The sequence below is a fragment of the Camelus ferus genome, chromosome 2, assembly GCF_009834535.1.
Source record: "Camelus ferus isolate YT-003-E chromosome 2, BCGSAC_Cfer_1.0, whole genome shotgun sequence".
Lineage (NCBI taxonomy): Eukaryota > Metazoa > Chordata > Mammalia > Artiodactyla > Camelidae > Camelus > Camelus ferus.
The window spans coordinates 70,210,146-70,225,616 of NC_045697.1; the positions used below are offsets into that span (position 1 = coordinate 70,210,146).

Consider the following 15,471-nt stretch of genomic DNA (forward strand, 5'->3'; position numbering starts at 1 on the left):
TTACATTGTTACTACGCTACGTCTACTCCAAAATAAAAACCCTGGAAATTGGTTGAGAAAGATATTTTAGCTTTGTTAGAGTTAGAAGAGGAAGCATTAGATCTCAGAACTGGAGAAATTTTAGAAAGCAAGACAATAGTTCCAAGTCAGAACAGACCAAAGAACAAATCCTCTACCTTCTAAGCAATCCTTTGTTTTCCAGGAGACCATATTCTTCCTGCCTAACCTACCTCTTTACCATCCTTTCCCTGCCGCCAGTCACTCCAACATCTTTCTCATTTGTACTCTCAGTTTAAGTTTACATTCTCCTGTTACCTTCCTATAAAGATCTCCACTCAAGGTTAACTGAACTATACCCTACTATGTGTGACCTTTATCAACAGTAAAATGCAGATAAAACCTAATTTGTGGAGTTGGTGTGAGCATGACACATAGCATACTTAGGTAGAAAGAGACCTCTGGAGACCAAGTTCTGCCAGCCTTATTGCTTTCCTTCTTTGCTCACTCCAAGTATCAGATAAATTCATCCACCCAAGTATCCAAATATGACCACACACAGAAGGTTCTGTATAATGGAGTTTTTTAAACAGTGGTGAGTGAATGGTTGAAAACGTCTACATTCACACTGTCTAATGAGAGGTCCATGACATTTATTGTTCACTGACATAGACAGAAAACTAAAGGTTTCTTAGTGGATTCTCAAGGGTCTCACACTATTTCCCACTAAGGAATGACTGATAACTGGACCAGCCAGCTGGGGAAGCAGTTCTGATCCACTCAGATGCTCTTGTCCCTTACTGAGCACAAGCATTCACAGCCCTAACTGGTTACTTCCAACGCCTAGATGATACTGAGCCTCCACCGTAACCTGAGAGCTCTGGGGCTTCTAGACACCTGCTTTCTCTTTGGGGAATGCAGTTCTTGCACAAGCTCTGGCAGTAGAGGAAGAGAAGTCCTATTTACAGGAAAAAGAACTTCTTGCTTGAAGTGAAAATGAAAATCGGTGTCCTACTGCCCCAGATGTAGATGCTTCTGTAAAACTGTCTGCCATCCGTTGGCAACTGCATTTGGGGAAATTACTATTTATGTATTTTATAAACAACCTAGGATTGGGCTCCTGAGATAGGGTGAAATTTAGCTAATCCATTTATTTAACAAAAAGAATTTTTTTTTAAAGTGCCTACAATGCACCCAGGACTGTTTTAAGCACTAAGGGTTTGGGAGTAAACTAGTCAAAGGCTCCGCCCTCAATGGGCTCACGCTGTAGTCGAAGGATCACAGACAGTAATTGATGGAATCAGGTAAACACAGATAGTAATAGGTCATAAAAAGAAAAAGCTGGAGAAGGGAAGGCCTCTCTGAGGAGGTGACATTAGACCAGAGGCTTCACTGAAGGGAAGGAACGACTCATGTCAGGATGTGGAAAAGTGTTGCAGGCAGAGAGAACAGGACAAAAGCCCCAAAGTGGGAACTAAATTGAGGTGGTTTAAGGACTAGGAAGAAGATTGTCTGGCAGGGAGTGAGCAGGAAGGAACGTGGTGGGAGGTGAGAGTATTGAGGTAATGAGGGGTCAGATCCTGTAGCCAGTGGAGTTCTCAAAGGGCAGGGATGCCCAGCTGAGCGTTTGGAAGTTTCTGGGTGTCACAGTTGTCACAATGCTCTGGGGACACTGCTGGCATTGGTGGGCATCCAGGACTGTGAAGAGTCTGAGCCTTAACCCTCCTTTGCCAGCTGACCAGTCAGCCTGCCGCGCTCTCCTGGGTGCCGAGAGATGTGCGTGGCTTCTGCTTCTCTGCCTTTTTCTCTGGAGGGAGCACTATTTCTGCCTTTTAAGGCTGTTGGCTAGACAAACACACTTTGGTGTGGACCCAAGGGGTGTTGGTGCCTTGCTTATAATACGTGGAGAAACACGAGAGACCCCAACAGGCAGGGATCGTGGAGGCTCAACACAGAATGAGAGTTATCCAAATCACCAATTGTACTTTCCTTACACAACACGGAAGGTCTTGTAGGATAAGACAAAGGATCTATGTTTGTTCTCCATGTTGATAAAAAAGCATAAGAGTTTTGAGTAACATAATTTGTTTCTAAATTTTTAAAAAGACCATTTTTGCTACTCAGTTGAAAATGAAGTGGGAGCAAAATTGAAGGCAAGGAGACCAGTCAGGCAAGGAGGCTGTGCCAGCCGACCAGGTGGGAGACCGTGGTGGCTGACACTGGAGAGAGGGGATGAGAATGGGGAGTTAGAACAGGGGGAAGGCAGAACTGTTAACCTCAGGATGTGCCTGTGTGTGTTTTATTGAAGTATAGTCAATTTACAACGTTGTGTTATTTTCTGGTGTATAGAATAGTGATTCAGTTGTATGTATATATATTCCCTTTCATATTCTTTTCCATTATGGTTTATTGCAGGATGGTTTAGTGCTATACAGTAGGACCTTTTTGTTTATCTGTTTTATATAGTAGTTGGTACTTGCTAATCCCAAACTCCCAATTTATCTTTCCCTATATACATTTTGTTAATTGCACAAAATCATGGTTTGTTTTTGCCATTTAGACATTATCACACAATCCTATTCTAAAAGACAATGTTCATTAAAAACAAAAATAAAAACTCACAACCTTAATTACCCAGATTAGTTGTTTAAAGGTGGGAAAAAAGGGAAGGTGGCCAAGGAGGGGCTTTCTTATAAGCTTTTCAACAAGTGTCATATTTTCTCCTTAATGGGAAGGATTTCAAAACAAAGGTGAGACAGCTTACATAGAAAGATGCATAAAAAGGAGCTTTATAGAATTGTCATTGATACCATGACAACACTAACTAAGCAGCTTCATTATAGCGCCATCTCTCACTCTGCACTGTTAATAGAGTTATAGTACTCTTGTTTATTTAATTATGTATTGTGAGCATCGTCCACGTCATTACATAGGCTTCTAAAACATCATTAAAACAAGTTCTTTAATATTTCATTATTTGGATATATCATAATTTATGTAGTTAATTCTCCATTATGTTTTTAGGTGCTATTTTTAAAATTTTCAATAATTTCAAAAGTACAGAAAAATTGAAAGAGTAGTACAAAGAACTGTCTTTGTTCCTGAACCATTAGACATTAAACTGCCTGCATCGTGCCAACACCCCAGTGCTTCCGCCTGTGGGACCGCAGGGAGCCGTTCTAACTGGGAAATTAACATTGATACAGCGCCGCGGTCCCATCCACAGGTCTCATTTAGGCATCACCAGTTTCCCCAGTAAAGCCCTTTAGAGTGAAAGGATCCAGTCCAAAGTCACAAGTTGCATTTATTCGTCAAGCCCCTTGAGTATTCTTCACTCCGGGACACTTTCTCAGTTTTTCCTTGATGTCATGACTTTGATACTTCTGACAATTAAAGGCCAGTTATTTTGTGAACTGTTCCTTAACTGTAGTCTATCAGATGTAGCCTCGTGATTAGATTCAGGTTTTGCGTTTTTGATAGAAATATCACAAAAGTGACGCTTTGCCCGTCTCACTGCATCCTCTCGGGTGGAACACAATTTCGGTTTGTCTCATCCCTGTGTGTTTGACCACTTGATTAATCGGTGTCTGCCAGGTTTCTTCCCTCTAAAGTCACCTTACTCCCTTTGTCATTATAGATATTTGGGGGGGGGGAGATTATTAGAGGCTAACTATTCTGTTCCACATTAGCCTTTCACACACCAGTTTTATCCATTGATGTTTCTTGGCGGCTTTAATTATTTCTGTGATTGTTGCCAAGTGGTGATTCTGTGATTCTGTTACTCCTTTTACATTTATTGGTTGTCATTCTGCTGTATGGAAAAGCTTTCTGTTCTTCCAGTTTATCCAGTCGTTTGTTTTTATATCAGCGGGCTACAATCATTACCATCATTTATCTGGACTTGGGAAGTTTCCCCAGTTTCGGCCACTGAGCCCTATTTCCATGTGACCTTTGTGTCCATACAGCCTCATAAGTCGTTGAGAATGTTCTCACTTCCTGGTATAGCAGAATGGCCCAGGCTTACCTTGCACTTTTATCCAGCTCTACAATCAGTTATTTCTCGAAGACATTGATTTTTTTTTCTTGAGAGTAGTACTTTAGAAATCCAGGTTTGGGTGCTACATATGCATTGTTAGCAGGTTGTCACTCTCCCAGGCCACTCTGAGGACAGAGCTGGGAAAATGTGTATGCTTATACATATGTACACATACTTATATTGATGTCTATATTTCTTTCTATTTCTATCATCTTCTATCCATGGGTTCACACCCATACCTCCAATCCTAGTCCTGTTCCACAAGGCTCGTTTTAATTTCTTCACTTTTCATAGTTATAACTCCCTTTCCCCACAGTGAGGAATGGATCTCATTATCTTCAACACACTCGCTTATTGGTTGATCAGTCCAATGTAATTAGTCTCCGATTGACAGGGCACCACTGCCCGGCCACAGCCACTCCCTCCCCCACCGCAGATGCCCACCCAGTCCGACCCGGCTCTGAAACTGGACACCCCCCCACCTCTCTTTGAGCAGAAGCTCTCCTCACCCTGCCAGGCTTCAATGCCTCATACCAAGCTGCTGCCCCTACCGTCGTCCCCACAGATGCCCTCTGTCCCCAGCTAGGACTCCACCCTGAACTCAGGTGCACCAACGCCCTGCACACACCCACACTGATGCCTGCCCTGCTCCATCCAACCTGACAGCTTTTGACTAAATTTAAGGCCAGCAGGTAGAAAGCATGGTATTCAGGCTAATGCTTTATTTTTTAAATATTTAAGTTGTTTCCAATTTGGGACTATTATAAATGGCTTTCTTATTACAGTTCATTGATTTTTTAAAAAATAAATCTGCTACATAGTCATTTCCTTTCTTACCTCCAGAAACCATGAATAAAATACCAGTTCTCAGCTCTATCCTCTGCCACCTTCTGCCTAACTATTAAAACCTTAGAGAGATACTGGATGGAGAGTATATTGTTTAGATGGAGGTAAGATAGATTGAGTAGCATAATCCTTTAGTGCAGTTTCAGTAAACACTTGTATCAGCTCTTCTACAAAGCCATTTACCCTTCCTTATTTTGCCTCTGCAGACTCAACCATCCAAGATGTCAAGTTTTTTATGTTTCCATAATATAATACTCAAACTCAATCCAGTCAGTTCAATGTCTTTTAACGTCAAAATAAATCACACTGATTATTTGAAATCCACCAATATTATTTAACATTATTTACATGAACACCTGGGAAGTTCACCCTGACTTCAATGCTGTAAGAAGGGCGTTTTAAAGGAAGTGGTTGTATGTTGTTTCCAGTTTTATGTCTTTCTACTGTGGTGGTGGTTGTTCCTCTTTTTATTTGGTAGGGAGACTTCATCTCAGGAAAAAAATACCCTGGAAACTCCCATGAAGAGAACGTTGACATCAACTGAGTCATTTCCAAGTTTTTATTCATTTTCTCCTTATCAGTGTAAGATATACTGACATCATATTAGAACAAAATATCCTGGAAATTCAGTTTCTTCAGAAATGTACGAATTTAGAATTTTTTTTCATTTGAGGGTCCTGGTTTTATGCAGATTTCCGTTTACACAGTTTTCCACCATTCCTTACATTTCACAGGAGCCAGCTAAGTGTATAATACTGTTGTTACCCTTGAATTAATGATGAGTAAGTTAAAAGAAGTGATTCATTCTCACTTCAAATCCTTTTTGGATGAATCAATTGTAAACAAATCTGCATTCCTGGAAGTCTAAAAGTCTGTTCCATGGAATATAGGTCTCAAGAGATTGTCTGTGAAAAAATAGAGTGGTTTAAAGGAGAATTATATGATTTTGAAAATGCTATTTCTAATGTTCCTTCTTAAACATTCACAAAGCAGATTAGGCTAACACAAACTCAGGGAAGTACAGAAATCCCTCTTCTTTGCTTAAATCCAGACTTTCCCATAAACTGAGCCCACGTCAGTGTGAGTGTGTGCACGTTTATGGGCATAATACCCCGGCAACAACCTGAGCAGCTGGGATGACCTGACACACTCTGCCCAATGCCGACTTCCACGAGTGGTGTGATCTGGCTGGTTGTTGGCAAACTGCTCACTGGAGTTAGAAGAGCGTCTTTTGCCTGTTGCCTGTCGCTACAGAATTATGCTTGACAATCCAGTCTAAAAACAGTCTCTCACAGCATAGGGAGGATTTTCAAGTGCCTGGATGAAGAATGAAAGGCGATCACTTGAGATCAGAGGCAAACTTGAGTTTCACTTCAAACTAGGACAGAACTGGGAAGGCCTAAATCATGTTGCGATACGCCTGGCTTCACCTGGATGTTCCTTTCTTTTTCTAGCTGGGCACCAAAGAAGGTTACCTCACCAAACAAGGCGGCCTGGTGAAGGTAAGGGGGTGTGTTTCTGCCAACACCTGACACAAAGAGAGAGTGTCATGTAGACTCAGCCCTCATGTTTACTTTTTAAAATGCACATCTGCCTACTCATTCTGACTCAGTTATAATATTGACATGTTTCAAGAGTTCATCTTTATGGCTAATATTCGTCAAAATTCTGAAAAATCACTTGACTATTCTTTGGCAAAGCCAAATGGCTAAGAGTAGAAAGAAAACACACAACCCTTTGAATGGAATGATTGAGGGTGAAGGTAAGTTAAGTCTAGCACATTTCTTGGATGTTTAAGATTTCTCAACAAAAAAGTCAAAATTGTATGAAATGTCTACCTAAAAAAAGGCTAGAAAAACATCACAGGCAGTTATGTAACTATATGATAAAATCCCCAAGAAAACAAAACTTAGGACTCTACTAGTTGGGGGTAACCAACTGTCCTCCACTTATGTGACCATATCCTTAAAGTTACTTTGCTGTATTTTCATGTACCAAAAAGACCTTCGTGGTTTATGCCTGCTATTTTCCATTTTAAGAGTCAAGGCGCTTAACCTCTCAAGGGTACTGGCCTGCTAGAATTCAACCTAAATATTTAGTTATCTGTGTCTCCACTAAACTGGATGCTCCCTAAGGAGAAATATTCATATTCATAGCATATTTGTTTTCAAGTCCACTCTTACTTCTTTTAACTGGGAACGTTGCCTCCCAGGACAAGATTTGTGTTCTGTTGGTACATGAGAAGGAAACAGTTTTTCCACCAATGCTGTGGAATTCTTAGACAAGGTTTAGAATAGCATGTGGTTTGAGGTTCCTAAACCTCAATTTACTTATATGTAAAACAAGAATAATAATAGTTGGCATTGTATGAAGATTGGCTCTAATATACACAGACCTCCAAGAATAGTATGTAGCCTGCAGTAGGTGCTCACAAATGACATCTGTTTTTATTATAGAGTTTTTTTTTAATTGACATATAGTCAGTTTACAGTGTTGTGCTAATTTCTGGTGTGCAGCATAATAGTTCAGTCATACGTATACATATATATATTTGTTTTCATATTCTTTTTCATTTTACAAGATATTGAATATAGTTCCCTTAGAGTTTGATTTTAAGATGGAAATTTTTGTGGTTATAAATCACCTGGAATGTTTATGATTGGTTATTTCTTTTTACTTGTTTAAAAATGTTAAAGTTATCTTTGCCTTTGTTATGAGCTTAAGGCATGGAATCATTTTAATTCTTGAAATTTAAAAATTTTAAGTTTAATTTTGAAACTTTTTCTCAGAAATAACACCACAATAATATTTTATTATAGCTAATCTTTTAGATACTTTTACAACAAAAGGAAATTATATAGTTCAGATGTTGTAGTCCTGTATTCAAAACCTACATGTTTTAATTTCTTTTCTCTCAGACTTGGAAAACAAGATGGTTCACTTTGCATAGGAATGAGCTGAAATACTTCAAAGACCAAATGGTGAGAAACGTAATACGCTTTCCCTTTAAAACTCAGCTCTGTAGGTGAAAGGAATGTCTGCCTTTAAGATCCCAGAAATTTCCCTTGTGAGCACATGAAACACCCTGGAGATGTGAGTTCTTGATTCCTGATGTGAGCCTCGTTCTTTTGCAAAGACAGGATGTATATCCCAGAAACCGCTCTCTCCAGATGTTTAAGCTGTAGTTCCCCAGGGCATCTCAGCCCCTCTGTTTAGGGCAACGGAATTGTTCTCTTACCTCAGTGTATTAACTGTCTCTTCTAACCCTTTATTAAAAATACGTCCATTTCTCATGCCCATTTCATCAAGCAGATTTAAAATTATTTCATTTTCCCCCTCATTTTTCCTATACAAAATTTCTGGAAAAGTAGATGTTTAAAAACAAGGAAGAAAAGTGTGGCTTCCATCCATGTGTTAAAAATCCATCACCACCAAGTTTAAATTGACAAAGAAAGGCTCTTCCTAGGGTCCAGTTGCATGGAAAGCCAATCCCCAGACAAGTGTGTGACATCCCTTAGGAAGGTTTTCTATTTTTGGTCCCCATAGTGGAAGTTGATAGTCACTCATAGTGAAAGACTTGTTAGGAGAATGAATGATGAACAGATTTGTGTATGTGTTTCTATGATGACATAGTTTGCCTTTTTTTTTTTTTCAAGTCACCAGAACCAATTCGGATCCTAGACTTAACGGAATGTTCAGCTGTACAATTTGATTATTCACAAGAAAGGGTGAACTGTTTTTGGTAAGCTGATTTACAAAGGAAATCTTTTTGAAGTCTTCTTGCCAGACATTTATTTTAGCTGAAGAATAAAAAAAATTGTATATCTTAACATGTACAATTGTTTTGATCTAAGGTGTGTGGGTTTAACCATCACACAGAGCATGTATGTTTTGAGTTCTCTCAACAGAGACATAATACCTCATTTAAAGTGGCTTCAACAAATAGGCAGGGCTGCTGGGCACACTGCACAAGCATGACACAGGACAGTGTGCCATTCACAGCTTAGACAGCTTTTATTCCTTTGCCGTGTTTTACGCCATTTTAATTATAACTTTGTTGACTCCAACAATGGGTGATTTGTATTATGATGACAATTCTGGTAAATGGCACTAAAGTATTTTGTTCTAACACAATCAGTGTATCATCAAAATTTTCTAACTGGGAGAAATAAAGTGTCTTGAGAAGGGAGTGTCTTATTTCCCACCAACTTTTATTTTAAAGTTTTTCAAACATACAAAAATTGAAAGACTTAGATGCCCATATACCCTTCACCTAGATGCATCAGTCATTAATATTTTGCTCTGTTTGCTTTATCTCTGTCGGTTCACCTTTTTTTTCCTGAACCAATTGAAAGTAAGTTGTAGACATCATGGTGCTTTACCCTTAAGTCCTTAAATATGCAACTACTAAGAAGAAAAATATCACCTATAGAACTACAATACCATTGTCCATCTAAAAAAATTAACATTAACTATTATTAATTAATGATTGTATAGTATCAACCAATAGTGGACATCTTTTCAAAATTCACATAAAGGTACCATATGAACTAACCGGAGTTTATATTTCTTACATAACAAGCAATCAGGAGGCAGACAGCTACCTTAACAAGGTCAGGTCCAACGTCTCTACGATTCTCTTGGTCTTTTCCTCATGCGCTACTTCAGGGTCCAAGACAGCTACTCCAACTATAGGCCTCACATTTACACGTAAGCCATGAAGAAAGATGCAGGGATGGTATTAGGCATGTGTGCCCTTTTTATCAGGAAAGCAGACATTTTCCCAGAAACTCTTCTATCCAATTTCCCCTCGTATCTCATTGGCCCAGACTGGTCCCCTGCCATCACCAGCAGCAGGGTACTAGTATGATCATAATTGGCTCCAACTAATTATAACTTATCACCTGGGGTTCTGTAAGCAAGAGAAAAGGAAAAATGATTTGAATTAACAGGCAATTAATAATGTCTCTCACAGAGGATACCAGTGACAGTTCCAGCCATCAGTTTTGTACAGTGTGTGCACAGTATCACTCCCCATCCCCAACCTCAGCTCTGGCTCCTCACTGCCCAACCGACCTCACATCAAGGTTTACCTTCTGTCCACAGGGACTACCTCTTGTCTATTCGACATGAATTACTGGCATAAACCAGATATATTGCTTTGGTTTTAGGATGTAGAAACTCTTCTGATTTCAGTTCAAGGCTTTTTTTTTTTTTCATGGAAAGTACAAAAAGATTTTTAGTGTTTTGCATCTCAGCTGTGAGGACAGAAGTATGGACAAGATCTAAGTTAGGACTGACCTTATCAGTCAGGTGATTTTGACTCTAGAGCCAAAGAGACAGTTAGATGAGGAGTCAAGCATATTCCTAGAACAGGCTTCCATGCCAGTGGGCAAGTTCTTCTTCCCTCCAGCAGAGATTAACTAACTCAAGGCAAGAAGTGGGCAGAAAGAATAGTTAAAGAGTGTTATTACCTCTTTTCCCTGTCCTAAAAAGTTGAAACTGCCTTCATCCACAGAGGGCAGTGTTATCCTCCTTGAAGCCAGCTAACCCAAATGAGTTACTTCAACAAACTCACTCTTATCTGTCTTGCTTGTTCTTTGTTATCAGAGCACAAGTTCTGAGTCATATATCAGATTAGCTGAATAAACACACAAGCATATTCAATCTAAGACACGAACAACAAACGGATCTGGGGGTGCCCTCGACCTGTGTTTTTCCCTCTTTAGATTCTCATTAGAAAATAGAAATGTGGCCCGTATTAATAACATGAATCTACAACTTTGTCAACATTTCTGCAGTTTGCTGGCAGGACTAGCTCCACATGTACCAATTCCTCAAATTCTTACCCAGGTTTTCTGTCAGTTATTTTCCCCATTGGAATACTCTAATTAGTCTTCAACTAGTAGATGTTCAACCAACCATCTGGAGTCTCTTATGTTCTTCCTTTTGTCTTACCAGCTTAGTATTTCCATTCAGGACATTTTATCTCTGTGCAAAGACAGGAGTAGAGGCTGATGAGTGGATCAAGATATTACGCTGGAAGTTGGTGAGTTCTGCCCGTCTCTGGATGTCTAATGCTCAGAAATAATATGTGGATAATTTCAAACATTTTTCTATTGAAAGAATCAGATGACCCCCGAGAACCAATGGGATGTCTACTTGCAGGCTTGCAGAATAGTCTGTTCATTCTTCTGGGACAGGAAAGGGATGGAGACAGAATAAAAGAAAGAGAACAGAGCGGCACTGGGGTTGCTGCTCGAGCCTGGCCTCACGCCCTAGTGTCTATCACTCTTCCCCTAAGTGTTTGGCTGCTCCAGTTTTGCCTGGAGAGGGACATGAGGGACTAGAAGGTCCAACAGAGGGAAGCTGACATATTTCCATAGTAGAAAATCCTTTTAACTTGTCAGAGAAGGAGGCTTGCCAGAGAAACTTAGCTTAGTGTCCAGTGTACATAAAGTAAAAATATATCAAATGTACATTCTTTCAGACTTCTCCCTGTGCAGATAAACATTCAACTCAAAATTTAATCATTCTCTAGTGTTCTTTACCTGCTCACTTGACTTAATATATAATGAACATATTTCTATATCAATTAATTTAGATCTGTATCTTTATTCTGATTCACTGAATAGTATTGCACTTTATGGGTTACTAAAAGTATTAGGCCAGTTCCCAATTTGTGCAGGTTTTGGCAGCCCCTTTACAGTATTTCTCCGGAGAAAAAGAAAGAAAGTCAGGGTAGAACTTGGGGGAGGAGGAGACATGATAATTAATTTATAGGTGCATGGTTTTCTACTAATCAGCAATTCTTATGTAATATTTATAAAATGTTGGTTATCTTAAAGTTGTTCAACAATAAATCCACGTGGGTGTGCTCTCTTACAGTCTCAAATAAGAAAACAGCTCGACCAAAGGGAAGGCACAGTCCGATCTCAGTCATTCATCTTTAAATAGGCAGACCTTCCTCCGTGAGGGCTGCCCTGACCCAGGAGCAGGGTGGAATGTTCCCGAGGCTGTGAGCCACAGCAGGCTTCTTCAGCTGAAAGCTGACTAAGGATTTTTCTATAGAAACAAATCAAAAGCAGATGCAGAGTCGGACATTTCAGGACACGCCACATTTGCGGACTCACAGAAAACTGCTGCCGGTCAAGGCGCGTCTCCCTGAGGATGCGGACGCATCATGGTTCTGAGGGAGGCCGAGGCACCCGGCGCCGCGCCCGGGGGCTCACTCTCAGGACGCGCAATGGGAGATGAAGGCGTTTTGCTTTCCCTCATCATGCTCCCCGAGCTGGCCGATGTTATCTGCCCGGGGCCCCACTCGGCGCCCTGGTCAGCTCCTCTGACATCCAGGTTGTGCGGTTCCCCGGGAAGGAAACAGCCCTTTGTGTGCCCCGAGGCTGAGACCGCTTCTTCTGAAAGTGTGCTGAGAGAAACCTCCAAGACTGGGGACAGGGAGCGGTGTTGGTTTTGTTTTTATTCCCCTCTTTATATAAGAAACAAAACAATTTCTGAAACTAAAATGGAAAAGGTTTGCAGTGTTAATTTTCCCTTTGCAAAAGGCTCTACAGATATTCTTCTTCCCTTCTAATGATAAGCCTGTGAGAACTTAACGTCCTCTGGGCGACTAGGTAGCTTGACAAAGATGAAGGCACAATCTAAAAAACACCTCTTTTAGTCATTTTAGGGGAAATGTTTTAAAGAGTGAGAAACCATCAGTTGAGGAAGGGTGATAAAGTAATAGATAACTTTTAGTTTAATAATTATTGTGATCATTACTATATCATGTATTAGAATAATATGATAATAATTATTAAAACTGTAACAATAACAGAGCACGTTACTCTTAAGCACTAAGTTATCTTCATCCAGCGCTTCCCTAACAGACTGAAAGAGACTTCTCCAGGAGAGCGTGTTGTAACAATCCCTTCCTCAGAGTGAGTGCTAGGTACTGACCCAAGAGGAGTAAGACACACCCTGCTCGGCAATGATGGCCAAGTGCCCTACGCCTTATTTCAAGAGCACCTTCTGTTGCCAACTGAGGGAGCAACACTAAGTCCACACGTGAAGTATGATGCGTTTCTTACACCGTGTTTTCAAACTAGAATGAGGGGACTGAAGTAGGGGGATGAGACATCAGCATCCGGAGCTCATAAGTAGATTCTAACCCCTCCATTATCTTTATTAATAGTGGGTTTTTTTTTTTTTTTCAAGATTGACTTTTGAAGGGAGAGTAAAGTGGAGGAAGAACCCAAATAAAATGATCATGATGTAAAGCTATGACACTGCTCTAGCGGTCCTCATTGAATAAGTTCCCTCTGTTATATAAACAGCTAGGACTCAGAAATGACATTACATTTTTGGATGTTTCAACAAGGCTTTTAATGTCTTGTTGTATCACATGGAATAAACCAAATGTCAAGTTAAAATGTGTTCAGTTTGCAAAGTCAGGAGTTAGAAATCCTCACTGAAATGTACAGTTTCGTGTATTGTTTTCTTAGAACCAAGGGTGTTTGTGTAGGTAATATTGTTTTGACTTTTTGTACAATGTCATGTTTATTTATATTCTGTGGTTGTTTATTAAAAAGACATGACTTTGCTGTGCCTGTATTTTGCTATTAAATTATGTTTTTTAACATTTAAAATTTAAAAGAAATACAAGTGATTAATATCATAAATAGCAATGAAGGACCCACTTGGGTTCGACTCTGAGCTACAAAGGATGGAAGGATTGAGAGTTTAAGAAATAGTCCTCGTCCTGAGGGAGTTTCTAATTGAATATGGAAAAGATAATAAATACATACATAATCATGTATGGAAGTAAAGAAGATAAATACTGCAGGGGAAGCACACAGAGCTATATGATGGTGTGTGCTGAACGGGGATAAAGCCATATTTTGGAGGGTTTTTGACATGAAAAGGGCGATTAAACATATACTCACCATGTAATTAGTGCCACCCCAGATGCTTCACCTGCTCTCAGCAACCCGCAAGGTGGTCATGATTTCACCTCGCTAGTGAGCTCAGGGAAGGGCCCTAAGATGAGGGAGGATGTTTTAAGCCAATGGCAGATCCAGATCGGGGGGGGGGGGTCTGTTTGGGAGAATAGCTGTCTGTATTCAGCTCTGTCACTAACAGTATGTGCTTATCACCAAAGGAGTACCTCAAGACAGCCAAAGTATTAGCAGTCATGCTCAGAATCCCTCCCAGGGAAATCTTGCCCCATCGACGCACTGCTCCCTCCAGATGAGGGGTGTTCCCCCATGGTGGGGATGGCTCTTATCGCCTCTGGAGGAAACCTGCCCCCTAATCCAGAGCCATTGGTCCTAACACTTGGTAGGCCAGAGCCCTCTCTTCCCAGCCATGCGGCACTCCAGAGGGTGGGCTCTTAAAACACGCTGGGAGCGCAGGTCGGGGAGTTATGCTGAGTCCCGGTTTCAGGCAGAGAGCAAGAGAATTATCACAGAATGAGTATCAATCCTCCCTCCCTCCTCCACTACTACTTCAGGTCAGCTGCAGCAAACCTGTATTTTTGCCAAACTCTTCCTGGTCACACTGTGTTTTAAACACTAGCTTCCACCACACCCAAATTGGAGAAACAAGAACTGTGATTGCTACATTTCCTTATTTTGTTATAAATGTGTGTGTCCATACAAAAAAGCAAGTTATCTGTTTCCTGTCTTATCCCATCATCTAACATAAGGTATCTTAAAAATGGTCAACTTTCTATCACAGTATTTAAGCCACAGTGTATCAATGAGAAAAGTGAACATCACCCAAGGACTTTGCATCCTCTTCTGGGGAAAAGGTTAACATGTTCTCAGGTGTATGCGGGATAGTTTTATCATGTTAAGCAGAAGTACGACTTGGTTACAGTCTTTATTTGGAGAGTAAACATGGTTTAAGAAGATGGGTACAGGTGCCAAGCTACAAGGGTAGACTGCAAAGGTGAGATTTATGTGTTAACTTGACGAAGCACCCAGTTACTTGATCAAACATGAACCTTGATGTTGGTATGAGGGTATTTCATAGATGTGCTTAATAACATCTACAATTCCCTGAATTTAAATAAAAGAGGTTATCCTCAATGATACGGGTAAGCCTCACCCAATCAGTTGAAAGGTCTTAAGGGCAAACAGGCTTCCATGGGGAAGAAATTCTGCCTGAAGACTGCAGCTTCAGCTCCTGCCTGAGATTTTTCAGCCTCCTGGCCTGCTCTACAGATTTTGGACTTGCCAATTTCCAAAAATCACATGAACAAGTTCCTTGAAATAAATCTAATCCATATATATCCTACTGGTTGTTTCTTTAACAAACTCCAAACGATAAAACTTTCTTCCCCAAATACCTCATCACCACCTTATTATAAATTTTGCTGCTTGAAACATTTTATTTGTTTTTATTTTTAAAGTTACTTTAAATTATTTTTGAATAGTTAAAAAATTAAAAAAGTACAATGAAGTTTACAGTAAAAAGGAGCACTTTTGAGCTCTCTGTCCTCCAGGTACCTAGTTCCACTCTACAGAGGCCACCAATGTTACCAGGTTCTGTATATCTGCAGAGGTATCTATAACATACAAGCAAATATAAAC

At 40.2% G+C, this 15,471-nt stretch overlaps 1 protein-coding gene across 1 annotated transcript in view; it reads left to right on the plus strand.

The window, feature by feature from the left end:
- DAPP1 (dual adaptor of phosphotyrosine and 3-phosphoinositides 1) overlaps positions 1-13,592 on the plus strand; it is a 50,437-nt gene extending 36,845 nt beyond the window's left edge. Inside the window, exons 5-9 of the mRNA XM_006192971.3 lie at positions 6,334-6,381; positions 7,798-7,860; positions 8,536-8,621; positions 10,841-10,928; positions 11,768-13,592. Of these exons, the coding sequence (XP_006193033.1) occupies positions 6,334-6,381; positions 7,798-7,860; positions 8,536-8,621; positions 10,841-10,928; positions 11,768-11,836 (354 nt within the window). The 3' untranslated portion in view covers positions 11,837-13,592. The remainder of the gene's footprint in view (positions 1-6,333; positions 6,382-7,797; positions 7,861-8,535; positions 8,622-10,840; positions 10,929-11,767) is intronic.
- The last annotated feature ends 1,879 nt before the right edge of the window (positions 13,593-15,471 follow it).